Source organism: Ochotona princeps, chromosome 1, assembly GCF_030435755.1.
Source record: "Ochotona princeps isolate mOchPri1 chromosome 1, mOchPri1.hap1, whole genome shotgun sequence".
NCBI lineage: Eukaryota > Metazoa > Chordata > Mammalia > Lagomorpha > Ochotonidae > Ochotona > Ochotona princeps.
In genome coordinates this window covers 116,952,245-116,970,612 of record NC_080832.1, presented here as the reverse complement: position 1 = coordinate 116,970,612, position 18,368 = coordinate 116,952,245, and the positions used below count along the sequence as shown (strand labels likewise).

General features: G+C 45.3%; 2 protein-coding genes across 7 annotated transcripts in view; one reads left to right on the top strand and one right to left on the bottom strand.

Moving 5' to 3' along the window:
• The window catches only part of LOC101523895 (patr class I histocompatibility antigen, A-2 alpha chain-like), a 426,293-nt gene that overhangs the window by 66,538 nt on the left and 341,387 nt on the right, over window positions 1-18,368 (top strand). The gene's annotated exons all lie outside the window — the stretch shown is intronic.
• On the bottom strand, window positions 61-459 carry LOC105942502 (cAMP-regulated phosphoprotein 19-like). The gene has a single exon (XM_036493822.2). The coding sequence runs from the start codon at window positions 453-455 to the stop codon at window positions 117-119; it is 339 nt and encodes a 112-aa protein (XP_036349715.2). The 5' UTR covers window positions 456-459; the 3' UTR covers window positions 61-116.

The following is an 18,368-nucleotide window of genomic DNA, read 5'->3' as shown; positions in this document are numbered from 1 at the left end:
AAAGCTGTTAGTTTCAAATGACTTAAAGAACGAAAGGAAGTAAGATGTGGATCGGCGATACAGTAAGGAGAAAAAGCGGTGAGAATCAGGAGATTCGTGCAGTTCAGCTCTTTTAATCAGCCAGCCAGCTTGCTAGCAACAAGGGAGGGTTTCCGATGAGGAAGGTCCTGTGGAGTGGAAATGTGATCGCCAGTGACCTCCGCTTTATCCGCGGCTGCAGCAGGATGTTGCTTGTTCTTCATTTTTGCTTTTGCCATGTTGTAATCCCCCAAATCAAAATATTTTTGCCCTTTCTGCAGTCGTTTTCTTAAGAAATCTGAGCCTCCAGGCTTTTGTCCCAGATGAGGATACCTTGCTTTTAATTTTGCTTCTTCAGCTTGCTCTGGACTAGTCACTTTATCTTCCATTTTCTTCTGCTCCTCTGTGGAGGCTGTCTCGGGGCCTTCCACGGACATATTGCTCCCTCTTCCCGACAACCCCTCTGCAGCTCTCCTTGATACATTTTCAAACCTGTCAAATTCTTGTCCTCCTCCTGGGAATGTTTATCGGATAGTAATTTTCTGTCTTCCCCCAGTCTTATTCAAGGATCAAGATTATGAGATTAGCAACAAGAAAGGGTGCTATGATTTGCCATCTTCATCATCTAAAAAAAAAAGATTTATTTGTTCTTTATTTGAAAGATAGATTTATAAAGAAGAGGAGAGACAGATCTGTCCGTCTCCTGGTTTGCTCTCCAAATGGCTGCCCTGGCAGGAGCTGAGCCAGTCTGAAGCCAGGAGTCAGGAGATTTTTCTTGAGATTTCACATGGTTGCAGGGGTCCAAGCGCTTGAGCCATGCTCTGCTGCTTTCCCAGGCCATAAACAGAAAGTTGGATGGAAAATAGAGCAGCCAGGACATGAACCAGCACCCAAATGGGATGCAGGTGGAAAACTAACTTATTGAACCACCACAGAGGCCCCCAAACTCTTGAATTTTTGAATTTATTAAACATAGTCTATAGGGCTGGCATTGTGGCACAAAAAGGTGAGCCAACACTTGACTGCCACATCCTATGTCAAGCACATTTCAAGCCCCAGCTGCTTTGTTTCCAGTCCAGGTTCCTGCTACTGTGCCTGGGAAGCATCAGAAGATGACCCAGTACTGGGGCTACTTATACCCATGTGGGAGACCCAGATGGAATTCCTGCCTCCTGCTTCAGCCTTGTCCAACCGTGGCTGTTACAACCATTTAAAAAGTGAACTAGTAGATGGAATTGCGTGTGTGTGTGTGTGTGTGTATGTTTTCCCTTCTATTTTTCTGCTTTTAAAATAAATAGATACATCTTTTTATAAAATGATTTTCTGTGGGGGTGTATCTCTCTTGAAAACCTGCATCCTGGCACACCAGTGCTAGCTCATAGCACCTGCCAATACATGTGAAAATTGAGGATGGGGATGAACTGGACTGAGCAAGGGTAGAGCACCTGCTGGTGAGCACAGGTACTGGAGGGATGGGCCAGGTTAGGGAACGATGCAGCAACCCCCTGACATGCAAAAAAACAGTGCTAAGTTTGAGCCAGGTAGGACTTCTTTGGGGTCACCTTGATTAGGCTGCAGTACCTCCCGTTGCACACAAGAACTGGACATGTGGTAAGGCTGTGCTGGGTTATGCTGAGGCTCCCACTGATTCATGTGAAAATCATGAATTTGTCCAGTCAAGCTGAAGGCAGGACTGACTGGGCAAAGGCACTTGTTCATACATATGTTAGCTGTTGCAGGAGGCAGACTGAACCTAGTCTTATCAAAGCTGGTACACATGAGAACAGGGTCTGGGGACCTACCGGGTGACATTTCTTTGAGGGCTTCAAAACTAAAGCACTCTGCTCAATCTCTGACCTCAGGGAAAATCATATAGAGATGTGGCCTAATCCTGGAGCATATGTTGCAGGACTGGACTACCTCAGTTGCTGAACCTCATGCAAGAATGGAGAACATACCCAGATGGGCGCACACACACACACACACAAAAGAGAGCCGGGATCCCATATGGGCACCGGTTCTAATCCCGGCAGCTCCACTTCCCATCCAGCTCCCTGCTTGTGACCTGTGAAAGCAGTCGAGGATGGCCCAGTGCTTTGGGTTCCTGCACCCGTGTGGGAGACCTGGAAAAGGTTCCTGGTTCCCGGCTTCAGATCGGCACAGCACTGGCCGTTGCGCTCACTTGGGGAGTGAATCATCGGAGGGAAGATCTTCCTCTCTGTCTCTCCTCCTCTCTGTATATCTGACTTTGTAATGAAAATAAATAAATCTTTAAAAAATTTTTTTTAAAAAGATTCAAGGTTTTAAATAGATTGAAACATTGAATGTGCAAAAATATATGTTAACATTGACCATAAGAAAACAGATGTGGTGGGGGTGGGAGCTAGTGCAAAGGAGCGACAGAAAGATCTTCCATCTGCAGGTTCTCTCCCCAAGTGGCCACCATAGCCACAGCAGAACCAATCTGAAACCCGAAGCCAGGAGTCGTTCCCTGATCGCTCATGAGTGTGAAGTGGAGCAAAGACTTGAACCGTCTTTGCTGCTTTCACAGGCCACAAGCAGGGAGGTGGACTGGATGTACAGCAAACAGCTGGGACATGAGTTGGCCCCCATATCAGATGCTAGCACTTGGAGGTATAGGATTAGAGTGTTCAGACACCACACAGGCCTCACATAATAATGCTTTGATCGGTCATATGGATAGATGGTGATCCGTAAGGGTTTATCTCACGATGATGTCATAGCTGTCTTATAGAAGCTTCTACACTGCCATAAAACAAGAAAATAACCTAACAAAGCATGTCTTAGAATCTATTTTTGCCAGTAAACAATACATAGCTGTGCACAAAGAAAAAACTGATAGAAAGGAAGCCAGAAATAGAAGACTTCACTTGAATAATACACATTCAATAATTAATAAACAGCTAATCAACACATCCAAAAGGAACACAAAACGCAAACAGCAATATAAACAATCCAGACCTAAAAGGCATTTGAAACACTGCACTGGAAACAACAGAAAAACATTATTTCAAGTACATGTGGAACATTCTGTGGGATAGCTTATACATTAGACCGCAAGGCCAGCATTAATAAACACAGGCTTCCAGAGAGTTGATGACTGAGGAAGGCAACAATATGATCTTTTCCACATAGAGACAACAATTTGAACAACTATTTGTGTATCAACTCACCTTCACAAGAGGTATGAAAGGCAGGTGAGTGTTGGTTTTCATACAACAATAAGAAAAAACAGTTTTAAGAAAGTAGGAAAGGGGATTTACATTGTAGTTCAGCAGATTAAGCCACCACAGGTTTTGCTGCCATTTCCAAAACCAACATCCTCTATGGGCAGTGGTTCAAGTCCCAGGTACTCCACTTTTAATCCAGCTCCCTTCTTACCCATGTGGGAAAGCAGATAGAAGCTGGTGCAAGCATTTGGGCCCCTTGGAAAAACTAGATGGAGTTCCAAGATCCTGGATTTGGCTTGGCCCAGCCCCAGACATTGTGGCTATTTGGGTTATGAACCAAAACATGGAAGATCTCTCTCTCTCTCTCTCTCTCTCCTTGTCCCTTTACCTCTGCCTTTCACTGAAAATAAATTAATTAATTTTACATAAGAAAGGAAACAAAGAAGAACACCCGTGCTTATCCCTCTCCCAGTTCCAAGAGGCACAATGTGGAGAAATACATCTTGCTTCCCATTTAAGAGAGGGAAACTAAATTAAGTCCAGTTCGTAGACTTGAAACCCAGTAGCAGGCCTGCCACAGTGATCAGGCCCAGTACAATACCCTATTTGCTCAAGTCCTCACCTTGAACATGCCGGGATTCCATATGGGTGCTTGTTCTAATCTCGGCTGCCCCACTTCCCATCCAGCTCCCTGCTTGTGGCCTGGGAAAGCAGTCGAGAATGGCCCAAAGCCTTGGGACCCTGCACCCGCGTGGGAGACCCAGAAGAGATTCCAGGCACCTGGATTTAGATTGGCTCAACTCCAACAATTGCAGCCACTTGGGGAGTGAACCAGAGATCTTCCCCTCTGTCTCCCCTCCTCTCTGTATACTTGCCTTTCCAAAAAACTAAAAATAAATCTTTTAAAAAAATAAACACTTGTGTTCAATGGTGCCCAATTGCCCTGCCCCAGGCCCATAACCACAGACTAAAAGTTTGGATTCTGTTTAGCCAGGCGTCACCTCCACCTGTTCCTGCCTTCTCTGGTACAAAGCAGAGTGAGACTCCAGGCACCAGGGAGCAGGGAAGGAGAGGGAACTTGGAACCTTGCCTTAAATGGCAGAACCAGGTGCAGCTGTGAGACCCAGCAACTGGCAAAACCCAAACGTTTCCACCCACAAGCCAGAACTTACAGATGGAGCTTCAAAATTTTCCCTCATAGTGACTGCACACAGCCCAGTAACTGTGAAATCCACTTGTCGCTTAGTAACAATCTCATTAAAAAGAAAAAGCAGTAGACATTACTGCCCTTCCCCCAACCTTGAGCAGAAAGCAAGGAACCACCGGACTCTGAATTTGAGCTCAATGCTGAGCCAATTAAATCTACACTGGCCAGATGCTAATCGTCCCTATCTAGATCAGGGCTTGCAGATAGAGCTGCGAGACTTGCCCCCGCATCAAGCAAAGCCTTGTGTCCCAGAAGGATGGACTTTTCTTGGTGTATATCACTGCCAGCTCCATGTGTGCCCAGGTACTACCCGACATTGTGCAGGGTCTGTTGACTGTGAGACCCAGGTGATGCCAGCTCTGTATCTGCATGACCACTCGAAGGGCTGACCTTATCACCCTCTCCCCATCCTTGGCAGATGGCAAGAACCATCTCAGTGAGTTTAGGAAGGGAGCAGAAGATGGCTCAAGTACAATATTATTTAAAACATCCATACAACTCAGAGCAATTACTAGATTCAATGCAATTCTATCAAGACACCAATAAGTTTTCAAAGGACTAGAACAAAACAGTACTTTAATTTGTGTTGAATTACAAATATTTCAATAACCAAGACAATCTTGCAAAATAGGTACAAAGAAGGCATTAGCTGACATGTAGGGGAGACCAGGATGCAATTTCTGGCTGTTGACTTCAGACTAATCTAGCCCTGCTTACTGCAAGCATTTGGTGACAGATTCGGAACCATTATCTAAGGGCTTAAATGAATACCGTCTTTTAGTAGGGAATCCTACAAAACATTGTCCCAACTGAGGAAACCACCTAACACCCGGAGCAGTCTGACAGTGAGCACAAAGCCTAGAGGTTGGTCGGACTCATTTCGCCCTGCAGTACAGGAACGCTGCCAGCGGGGGGAGCAGTGAGATGGCCTTTGGGCTGCAGCTGTCCTGTGATCTCACATGAGCCTGCAAGGATAGAGGCCATCCTTCAGCACAAAGAATACACCAAGGCTGAAAGCAACAGCTGTGAGAGGACACTGAGTGTGTCTGACAACCAGAGGTGGAAAAAAATAATTCTACAAATTTTAAGTCCAGGAGCTTACATGCAATTTATGTTTCCCATACTCTCAGCAAACTCTCCTGATCCAGAGAAGAAAGTTCCCACAAGGAACATTACAAGAGCTCCCTTAAACTTGGACTTATGGTATGACTGTCACCTGTTCATTTGGAGCTCCTCGTGCCAGTGGCGCAGTAGCTAAAGGGAGGAGCCACTGTGAGGGCAGGAGCACTGATCCTCAGCCTTATGGGGAGCACAGTGTGAGCACTCAAGTGGCCCTCAGGAATATCTCCTGTTTCTCAAACATCCATTTATGTCCAAATGAACAGGTGTGGCAACCACAGGAAACAAATAACGGTCAACAAGCCAGGGACTCAGATTATAGGGGCGAGGAGTCGGATAAAATCTCCAGCAAGGGCACCTTGAGCAGTACAAGTGTCACCCAAGGTTGGGGAGAATGCAGGGATTGAGAGATATGTTGGATGAGAGTGTAGGAGGTAAGGAGGAGTCCATTAACCAAACTTGATGACCTCAGCTCAGGCTACACTTCAGGAACCACCAGTGTACATGACAGGGAACAGAAGATTTTAGGCTCCCATTGTCATACAGCAGGCAGGAATTTTAAAACCAACTTTTGTGGTGTGCATTACAAACCATTCATTCAACCTAAGTGACTCACAATGCAATCAACTTAAATTCAGACCACACCGGGCCCAGCACGATAGTCTAGCAACTAAAGTGCTTGCCTTGCACATGCTGGGATCCCATATTGGTGCCGGTTCTAATCCCGGCAGGCCCTGTTTCCATTCCAGCTCCCTGCTTGTAGCCTGGGAAAGTAGTCAAGGAGAGCCCAAAGCCTTGGAAGCCTGTGCCTGCATGTGAGACCCAGAAGAGGCTCTGGGCTCCAGGCTTTGGATCAGCACAGATCTAGCTGTTGCAGTGGCTTCGGGAATGAATCAATGAATGGAAGATCTTCCTTTTTGTCTCTCCTGCTCTCTGTATATCTAAATTCCCAATAAAAATTTTAAAAAATTAAATAAAATCTTAAGGAAAAAATTCAGACCACACTTTAAGCCAATCACCTAGCAAGCATGTTCACAGAATCAGATAGCTGTTGTTAGTTATGCTTGAAACTTAGTCAAGGAAACAAAATGGAGTTACATGTGCCCACTGCTATGGGGTGCTATCACCTGGCTGTATCCTGTCACAGCAGGACCAGCTGGGGTGTAATCTTGAGCCAAGTGCAGCAGGGAAGGCTTCCATTTCTTCCATGAATGACATTTGTCATCCCCTTGAAACTGAATTCACTACGTGGAGGAAACCCCTAGCTACTGAGAGAGGAGAGCTGAGAGGATTGAGACAGCTGCTTCTGGAACCACATCTGGATTCTCTTTCCCAGGAAAAGGCACATGTGACTCTGTCCTGTGCATCATGCAGCTGAAGACTGCCGCCCCATTCTTCAGTGACAGCCTGCAGCTCCTGAAAGCTGCTTGTTACTGCACAGTGAGTTACAAGGAACTTACCTGCTGTGCAAAACACACGAAGGTGTGGCCTATAACCCGTTGAGATCTACGTGTTTGAACTTTAAATCTGAATGCTCCCTGCTTCCTCTGCACACCTCTCCTGTCTCCTCCCTCACATTCAGGTTTTCTTGCTCTCTCCTTCCTCCATTTCCCCTTCATCTCCACTTTGAAAATGGATACTCACGGGGACCTACATGGTGGCAGCGTCGGCTAATCCTCAACCTGCAAGAACCAACATCCCATATGGATGCCGTTTCATCTCCTGGCTGCTCTACTTCCCATCCTGCTCCCTGCTTACACATGGGAAATCAGCATAGGATGGCCAAAAACATTCAGATCCTGAATCCACACGAGAGACTCAGAAGAAGCTCCTGGCTCCTGGTTTTGGATCAGTTGAGTTCTGGACATTAAAGCCATTTGTTTGTTTTCTCACTATATATATAAAATCTGCTGTTTAAATGAATCTTATTTTAATTTTTTTTTAAAGCAAGAAGTTGGACAGGAAATGGAACAGCTGGGACTTGAAGTGGCATCCATATGGGACATCGGCAATGGCAGGTGCAGGATTAGTCAGTATGGCCATCCACATCATTAGTATTTATCCCAGTGTAACATCCTGCATTTGTGCCAACACAGACACCACCACATGCAGCAATGCAGTCATTTCATGCAACACAGTTACCCCAGATTAAACTAGCAAAGGGACCCAAAGATCTAAAGGCTCTAATTGCCTAAGCAGTGGAAAGGGCAATTCTGTCGACCACACTGGAAAGGTTTCTGATCATGTATCGATTCTGGCCAGGATCCCAATACTAAAACAAGTCTAGCATAACTGCAAGGATCAACCCCTGCTGGCCGATGGACAATTGGGAATTCCCACAGCTGCACTCATCTGATTCTGAGGGGTTATCTTGAGGGCATCCACCTCTGTTGGTGAGAGCACTCTTACATCTCGGGTGTGTTTTTGTTTGGAGACTGTTGTCAGTCTATAAGACACGTGTGCAGTTAAGTATCTCTCCTCTTTCACCATTAAGATGACTCTCTGTAGGGTGCTGGGGAGGATGAGATGATATTTGGGCCTACAAAAACTAGTTTGTTTCCATCAAAAGAAGGATTTTAGTCACGTGGTAAAAGTCGTCCCTCAAGGCAGCAGTGGCTCAGACCAGGATGTGGACACCTGCCAGGCTGTGGCTTCCTCTGTCTCTGGCCCTTGAAAATGGTGCGATTCACCCTGACTGTAGTGTGGCATGCAGGCATAAGTTTTACACTGGCAAAAATGCTTCCAGGAGAAGCAGTAGATGAACCACTTTCAGAGGCTGCATTCCAACAAGCAGTGGCTGCTGGTGCACGCCTGCAGAATGTGAGGTCTTCACATGCTTGCTCCAGCGCCCACATGAGGACAAAACAGACAATGCACAACATTTTTGGAGGAAAGCAAATTTTGCAGATATGACAGCAAGATGTGATTCAAGATTTAGGGAAGGGAAATATTGAATCACAGAAGTCAGGGCACTCAGGTATCTGTAGACAACTGGCCAAAGCAGCCAGGGAGAGTGTGCTGTGTTTACGCCACTTGGAGATAGAGACATTCCATGCGGTGAAAATGCAAGGGAAAGACTTCCTTAAATTTTTTGTCAACTAATTCTTGACAGAAAATTAACAGTTTTCCTAAAGAGCTCCCAGCAACTGCACAAAAGCATCTCTGGCAGAGATTTCCTTTTGGAGCAAACATAGTTTAATTTAAGCATCTGTGCTCCAAAATTAGCAACCAGGTAACTGATATCTTCATTTTGATATTCAGGGTTCATTTGTAAAGCCTTTGGGGATACTATCCTCCAATGATCCTTACCAGCAATTCTGGGCAAAATCAAACTCAGGTCTGTCAGTCCCAGCACAGAGCTGAATCTCTTTATCACTAAGTTGGAGGAGGGAAGAGAAGCAAAGTCAGCAGTGCCCTGTGTCTGTAGGAGCCTTCAGGATTATCTATATGGAGTGACTGAAGCTCAATAAGTTTTAAGTCTGTGTCACAACCTGACACTTATGAGCTCCTGAAGGAGCTGAGTTGGAGTCACCACCGTGTCCTCTGAGATAGTACCCATTTCCACACCAGCCACAAGCAGCGTTAGGTAAGGGCTCTTCCTGTTGCTCTGCTTGAGGTATGAGAAGCTGATCACCCAGAGCAAGACAGTTATGAGGAAATAGATCATCCACGAGGGCAGCTGGGCCACCAGGTTGGGTGGATTACACTGGCTGACACTGAGAGAGGAACAGGAAGGGGAACTCACAGTCAGGTACAGAAGTGAGGAGTGGGGAGGAAACAAGTAGGATCCCACCAACTGGGGAACACAGACTGAGGGAGAACCCCATAGCCACCTTCGCAGTGGCTTTACTTAGAGGCAGCCAGGAATATTAGTTGGTAAGAAGATAGTGCCCTGTGTTGGGAGATCAGCCAGTGACGACATGTACCTCAAATACTTGCAGTCCTAGTTGTTTACATCCACGGTGACTGAAAATCTGTGCAGGTCTAGATCCAGTTACAAGAGAAATAGTTTGCCCTTAAATGTGTTGCTTTGCTGTCATTGGCAGAGAAAGACCTGTTTTGACTGATTTATAAATAGGCAAGGTCTATTCATATCTTTCAGAGTCATTATACAGGACTCAGCTCTGCTTGGGTGCAAGGTGCATGACTTTCATATTCACCTTGTTGGGGTAACAGCACTTTCATCCTTTGGTTGCATGTACTATATTGTGGAATCCTTGACCCACAGCCAAGTTAATGTTCTCAAGGACTTTTCTCCTTCAGCAGGAGCAGAATATTACCTGAGAGCATGTCCACAAGCTGGTGGATGATTTCAAAAGCCAGGCAATGATGGGGTAAGAATCATGCTCCCTGGGGGATGGAACTTCCAGCAGCCTGCTGGCTCTGGGGATCTCAGGCCAGGGCATCTTCATGCTCAGATCCCCGACTCCAGCCAACACGTGCACGTGGGGAACTGTCCCCGGGCCGGCCTGCATTCCAGGGGCTGCTCCCTTCAGGGTGAGTACACCGAGGAGGGGTAGTCTCTGGGGTCCAGGCGGGCACAGGGTCTACCCACCACCACCATTGTGCGGGGGGTGGGATTGGGGAGGGGCTCAGCCTTGGGCCTGGGGGCTGGAACTTCCAGCAGCCACTGTGCTTCTGGGATGTGAATCAATCCCACCAGCAGCCAGCAGGCTGCCGAAAGTTTCAATCCTCAGACCCCTACCCCGTGTGTTTTAAATAGGAATTATTTTTATGAGAAAAACTTTCCAGGGCTGGCATGGTAGCAAAAGAGACTGATCCTCTCCCTGTGGCACCTGTTCCCCTATGGGCACTGGTTTGTGTTCTGGCTGCTCTATTTCTGTTATGACCTGGCAAAGCAGCAGAGTATATAGATTCCCCCCAATAAAGGCCCTTTTCCAACAGTCAGCCAATGCTCTTCTTTCCCTGGTCGGTGAATCTGACATCTGATAATCTGACATTGAGTGATTGAAAGCAGGAGCCAGGAGCCTTTTCAAGTCCCCCACTTGAGTGCCAGATCCCAAAAGATTGTATTCTTGAAACAGAAAGGGAAGAGTGATTTATACTTAAAAATGAAAGCAGGAGAGGACCAATATTATTATTTAAAAACTATTTGCATTACTTTATTTTTTGTTTATATGCTTATAAGATTTGGTTCTAACATATAAATAGAAGCATCCTGTTGCAGTGTAACTATGCTAGAGGCCTTACTTCATCTTCAAATAGACAAATTCTGGTTTTAATTCATGTATTGTGTAAGAACAAGAAGCAGAACTGGAATACATTTAGATCTGTTGGTACAAAAAAAAAAAGCTGACATCCACAGCTATCTACTTCACCATCCACACAAGGAATACTTGATAGACTAGTGCTGGCCTGTGGACTGTTTCTAAGTAGCACACAATGAGATATATACAGATATGGAGGGTAGGGGTTATTCAGTAAAACTCTACCTTACCTTGATCCTGATGTGCTAATCATAGTCAACCATCTGAGCACTTCTGCCATGTTTGGATCTGGAAAAATAAATTTTGCTCATCAGCTGTTGGTAAATGAATTAGGAGTACCAGGTCATTTAAATGAAAATGTTTTTATGACATTTGTGAAAAGTTACTCCTTGGTCTGCAGGCATCCTGAAACAGCACCAGAATCATGCACTCTGCTCCCAGACTGTGGTCTCATCAAACAGCTCATCACACAACCAGTCATTCCATTGGTGACCTTACCAGTTGTAAAGACTATGACATCTTTTACACCCTCTCCCTAACCAGTTTCTCCAACGCAAACATTTCCTGGAATGTCTCCAAACTGGTCTGACTGCCATCCTCCCCACTGTACCTGCAGTTGAGGTAGACATCTCACCATCAGTGTCCACGCTGCCTGCCTACAGTGTGCCCCCTCACTCACACTCCTTTCAGAGATGTCTCCTGGTCACTGTTGATAATTGTTACCTTCTTAGTTACATGGTATGAAACATTATATGTCCTTAACTCATTGACCTTTCATTTACACATTCAGAAATTTGACCATTTGACCGGTGCGATGCCACGGTCGGTATTTTCTTGTGGGACCAGTGCAATCCACTTACCTCAGCAAGTTCTTGCGAGCTCAGCACATGCGCAGTTCACTGTTGTCCTCTGCAGTCCCAAAGCTATTGCCACAGTGTACAAAATGGCGCCTGATGTACCACCACTACAGTTCTTGATGTGCTGGCCGTCAGATCCAAGGACTACCCAGACCTGCCCTGGGTAGAACCTGTAGAATGCCACGTCGTTGCAGTTCACTGAGTCAGAAATGTGCTCACTCCCAGCTCAGTGCATGCTCCGTCCTTTCCCTTGCCCTTTCCCCCTTACGCAAAATGGCGCCCAATTCAGCTCTAGGGAGCTTATTGGGCTATGAAATCCACTGTTCTCGCACTGCCTGACTGAGATCTGCTGCTCTGTCTCTGCTCCTGGTCAAATCAAACAGACCAGTAGGACGGACAAGTCTTTATCTGGGTTCACCTCCCAAGCTCCCAGTGAAAGTCCCTTCCCACCTGGTTGCTGGCAGAGTTCTGGCTGCTGGTGGAGTTCAGATCACCATGCTGGAGTATCAGTCACTGCAACACCACACTGCTGTGCCCGCTGGTATCCTGTGTCTGTCAGTCTCCAGGTACCCATCTGCTGTTGTTCTGTCTCTTGCTATTTCCTGGAACATGTCCTCTGTGCTTCATCCTGGCTAAATATTTTTCCGTCTGTTTAAACGTGTCCTTACCCTATTCCACCATCTTGATTCTTGAGCCACTCATTAACAAACTACATCAGCACCTGCAGAGAGTGGGGCAATCTTAGAGTCTTAGAGACTGACGTGATGGATGGCATTATCTGAGTGCTTTTGATAGTTCTAAGGTATGAGGTTGAGAAAAACTTTCTAAGATCTACTGTTTGACCAATTTCACCTTAGTACATCTGTAGGCTCAGGAACATGTGACAAAGCTTGGCCAGGAGGGTGGTCCAACTTGTTCTGCTTCCATTCTCTTATGAAACATTCTGTGTCCCCTGTTGGCCTACATTAGCTGGCTCTCTTGTCCCCAGGTGCTTTGGATCCTGCTGTCCATTGCATAGGCATCAGCATGAGGAGGCTCAGTCTTGACACATACACTACAAGGTTATAGCATGTATCTTGTGTTTTTCCCTGTGGCTGGGATTTGAGTCAATCAGTCTTTTTGGGGATGACCTCAGACTTGATTCATTTGTGTCCTGTGTCATGTTCTGGTTCTCACCCATGCTAGTGTGTGCTGTGGACTGGCCCATCCTGGCCCATCCCAATACCCATCTCACGCATATGTTGACTGGTGCTATAGCAAAGCCTGATCTGGCTTGCCTTTAGCCCCAGGGGTCTTGTTCAGCCCAGCCTGATATGGACATAGCCTAGCCTTGGCAGTCACTGGCAGGTACTCTAACCTAGCCTGCATCCATTCTGGCTTTCACCAGTGGGTGCTACAGTGTAGCCCAGCCTGACCCACCCCCAGACCTGGATGTTGTATGAACTGGCAGGTGTTGCGGCATAGTGTGGACTTTCTCACACCCATTCTGGCTCTTGCAAGTCCCAACAGATATAGGAACCTAGTCCAGTCTGGTATAACATCAAAATCAGCCTACATGCATGCTGAGGGGTGCTGCAGCAATGTCTTGGCTATTTAAGCCTTTTCAACTGATTGTGCAGGAAGCAGATGCCAGTGGGGCTGATAAGGAAATAAGGAAGCAACTGTTGGTGGGAGAAGCAGCTGTGGCTAATTATCAGGTGAGCAGCACCACAAAAGCAACCACATCCCCCCACTTCCTGCCAACCTCCTCTGGGTTATCTTTACATGTCCTGGGATTCTGAGACCCTAGACCAGCCTCTCCCCAAATTGCTCCAACATCCAGGGCTGGGGGAGCTTCTTCAAGGTGGAGACCTTGTGTGGCTGTGCCCAAATAGATGGGTCATCATCTGCTATCTTCCCAGAGGCAATAGCTGGAAGTTGGATCAGAAGTGAGGTAACCTAGTACAAAACAGACACCACAGGAGGCTGTTTATCTCTGCAATGGGCCACAGTACTGTCCTTCAACATGAATGTCCTTAACAGCACTGAACAGTACACTTGAAAGGAGCTAAACTGGTCAATGTCAAGTTATGTGTATTTTACAACATTTTTTGAAAAGGAGTGTAACCAAAGACTTGTGAAGCATCTTCAAAGGATCCCCTGGGTGGAACTGGAAGCTGGAGCTGGCCAGAGGCTGGGAAATCAGACATAAAAACTGTCTGTTTAATAAAGGATTTAAAGGCATAGTTACACACACACACACACACACACACACACACACATCTTGTATCTATTGATTCACTCCCCAAATGGCTCCAACATCTTGTGCTATGTTGAACTTCTTCAGGGACTCCCCTGTGTTTCGAGGGCCCAAGCATTTGGGGAGTCTTCCACTGTTCTCCCATGCCATTGGCAAGCAGGTGAAGTGGAGCAGCAGGGACTCCACAACAGAGAGCTGCTTTACCAGCTCTGCCACAGGCCACATCCCTTCTGATATTTGGATTTCTGGATCTCTGGAAGTTCTCTGGCATTAGGGATGAGTCCAAAGGTATTTCAACATATATTAATTTAGAAATGGAAAACATTAAAAATTGTTATATCCTTTGTGCTTTTTTCTTTTTTGTTATTATAGTTTTGATAATCGTTACATAGCTAAAAAGTTTCAAGGGCTACAGGAAAGCGGGTAAGACTATTAATTCTACATTGTTTCCTTCATGTATCTAGGGTATAGGGGGATATTAAGGGAGATGCCTGGGCTCCAAGGGCTTCTCCCTTCAGGGTGAGTGCACCGAGGGAGGAGATCTTGGGAGCTGGCAGGCCCAGGTCCACCCACCACCATCATTGAGTGGGGAGATGGGATTGGGGAGGGCCACAACCTTGGGTCTGGGGTTTGAAACTTCCGGCAGACTGTTGGCTGTTGCTGGCTGCCTCAGCTGGGGAGCTCTGGGGTTTTGGTTCTTTGAATCGCTGCTTAGGTAGTTCCACATTGAACCCACTGTGCTTCTGGGATGTGAATCAATCCTAATGATTCTCAATGACCGTAACTTTTCCTTTGAAGAACTTGTAATCGTTGAACAATGCTGAGCACCAAACACCAGTCCATGCAAAAGCTAAGCCTTGGGGCTTGTCTAGAAGGATAATATCCTATTACCTGACATGATGATGGATTAGGAGACGGTCACATTAGGCAGGGCCATGACATTAACTAGCACACTAGAGAGTCATATCCAGGGGTAGATTCTATGGGGGATGTGTGGGCCAAACCCTGTGGAAATACTAGCCCCACTAGTAAGCTCAAGAGTTGGGTGGGTGATGGACTAAGCTAGGTATGATCAAGGAGCTTGCCATCACTCACAGGTAAAGGAACTGACAACAGTCTGGGCTGGTCAAGGCAGCAACACCTGAATGTGCATCCTAAATAGGATGTTGGGTGGGCCAGGCTGCAATGTTCACCAGCTCATACAAGGCCAAATGGAAGGCCAGAATATGCCAGGCACTGGCCTAAAACCTGCAGGGCCTGTTCTCCCAAGGGTTAACCAGGAGTAGAGACAGAGCAGCAGATCTCAGTCAGGCAGTGCGAGAACAGAGTGGATTTCATAGCCCAATAAGCTCCCTAGAGCTGAATTGGGCGCCATTTTGCGTAAGGGGGAAAGGGCAAGGGAAAGGACGGAGCATGCACTGAGCTGGGAGTGAGCACATTTCTGACTCAGTGAACTGCAACGACGTGGCATTCTACAGGTTCTACCCAGGGCAGGTCTGGGTAGTCCTTGGATCTGACGGCCAGCACATCAAGAACTGTAGTGGTGGTACATCAGGCGCCATTTTGTACACTGTGGCAATAGCTTTGGGACTGCAGAGGACAACAGTGAACTGCGCATGTGCTGAGCTCGCAAGAACTTGCTGAGGTAAGTGGATTGCACTGGTCCCACAAGAAAATACCGACCGTGGCATCGCACCGGTCAAAATAGGACCGTGTGGCACCCAGACCTAACGTCCAACAGGTTCTGACAAGACCAGCGCCACCAACAACCTAGCTATACAGGACACCTGGTGTCTCTAATCCTGGTACCTGCTCCAACCGGAAGTGGGAGAAAGGTTGTACAGACAATGGTGCAGCCTCAGCACGGTATCACAGGACGTGGAGAGTGGTGAGCCAAGAGCTGGGGCTGTGGAGACCATGGTGGAAATCTGACATAAGAACCCAGACCTGGAACTTGCTGGAGGTTGTGGCACAAGTGGCTGCAAGCAAAAATTGTGTACCACTGCATTAAGTAAAATCGCATTGTAGACCTGTGGGGGACACAGCTTAGAAACCTGCCCCAAGGAGAAGAATCTGATAACCAGAAGTACAATGATCAAGAGCAAAAGAGACAAAGGCACATAAATATTACCGAAAACTCCCCTGCAAAGGAGCAAAACCCAATGCCAACCTCAGAGTTCACTGAGGAAGACATCGAGAAAATGGGGGACACAGAATCCATAAGACTCATTTTAAAGCTTCTGATCAACAGTGAGAAGCTCATGCAAGAGTTCAAAGAATTTAAGGAAGCAACAAAGCAAATCAAGGCTGATATGTCAGAAATTAAGAACACAGTAGAGCAAATTAAAAGTACAGTGGAGAGTCTCCAAAATAGAATGAAGCAAGCAGAAGAAAGAATCTCAGAATTGGAATATATTTCCTGTCACCAGGGGGAAGCAAACAAAAAGCTGGAAGCAGAGCTGGATCAGACCAAAAAATGTATTCAAGAATTGAAAGACACTATTAAGAGGCCAAATATAAGAGTTATGGGAGTCCCAGAAGGTGCAGAAAGAGAAGCTGAGTTTCCAAATGTATTTAATGAAATAATAAAGGAAAATTTCCTAATCTGGAGAAAGAATTGGGAAACAAGATTGAGGAGGGGCACAGAACTCCCAACAGGCTTGATCAAAAGCGATCTTTACCACGACATATGATAATCAAGCTCTCTTCAACTGAACATAAAGAAAAGATCCTTAAATGGCACGTGAAAATAATGAATTGACATATAAAGGAATGCCAATTAAGTTCACAGGAGATCTCTCACAGGAAACTCTACAGGCAAGAAGAGAATGGAGTGACATATTCCAGATTCTAAAAGAAAAAAATTGTCGGCCTAGGATAACATATCCAGCAAAGCTTTCTTTCATCTTTGAAAATGAAATTCTTCCACAGTAAAGAAAAGCTAAAAGAATTTGCCTCTTTCAAACCTGCACTACAAATGATACTTAAAGATGTTCTCTTGACAGAGAAGAGGAATAGCACCTACCAAAACCAAAGGCAAACAGGAAGAACATCCCAGCAAAATGACAACAGAAGACTAAACCAATGAACAACCCATTCCTAAAATGACAGGACCAAAGTAACACCCATGTATGTTAAACTCTGAATGTAAATGGCTTAAGCTCAATCAAACATCATAGATTAGTCGACTGGATTAAAAACAAGACCCATCTGTTTATTGTCTGGAGGGGACACACTTCAACAAAGATCAGCAGAAATTACATCACATGGGTTTTGTTGTTTTCTGTTGGTTTCATCTCTTCAAAACACTTTCTTCTGATTAAATCATTCAATGACTTGTAGATCATGCAGTGGCATCATTTTCTTCAAGAAGTTCATGATTTTCATTTCTTCAGCTATACATTAGTCATTTAATAGCATGCTATTTAAAACTCGGTGTTGTTAATTTCTTTTTTCTCCCAGATGTTGACTTTGTTTTGTGGCTCTTCATTTAAGGAGATGTATAGTAGCTGTATCATGGAGACTGTCATATCTAGTAACATGTCATTTAACTTTATGGCTTTGTAAATTTCTATTTTTCTTCCTATTGTTGATTTTGTATCATGACTTTTCATTTAAGGGGATGTACTATGAAATGGAGATGCAGTGTAGTATGCATTTCTGCTTCCAGACAAAGATGGACTTACAATGAAACTGTTTACTTTATCTTGACAATAGAATTCTGGACTCTCTGCCATTGTCCATGCCCGCAATGATGGACATATGACTGAGTATGAAGAACTATATGTTAGTAATGATATAGAGGAACTAGGTGGCGGGGGAGGGAATTGTGGAGGGGATAAGGGAATATGGAGCTGTACCATAAAATGATAGCAATAATAATAAAATGTAAACAAAAAAACAGGTCACAGAAACTGCCCAACTCTAAGAAGGGGTAAGAGAACTTTGAGGACGGTGGAGCCATATCTGTTTGACACGCTCTTTCATAATACATTCCTTGAGATCATCTGGGGGATGTAATGGGAACTGCAACACACAATTTGACAACCACTGCTTTGAGTCGGAAATGATAAAAAGAAATTAAGGCAGATAAAACAATACAAATTTATTTTTCGCTTAACTACTATGAAGAACATGCAAATGATTACCTAATACTTTAATAAGACTGGCAGTGGGGACAGTTTTTAGAGTACTGTAATACTCTAGATAGCAAATAAATTCGTGAATCAGGATGATGTTTAATATAACAGCCTGTGGGGCTGAGAATTCTTGGATTTAGATATGAAATTTAGAGACATAGCCAAAAAATCTTAAAAAGATTGCAAGCAAGCTAGTTGAAAGCAAACATCTTCAAATGTCTTGGATTTAGCTTGACTTAATAACACAGGTTTACATGCTGACAAGTTTTAAAAAAATAAAGAAGTGGCTCTCTTCATTCCTGCCTCCCTGAGTAAAATGAGAAAAAAAAATTGAAGGATTTGTCTCACCTAACTTCCACCATACCTCGAC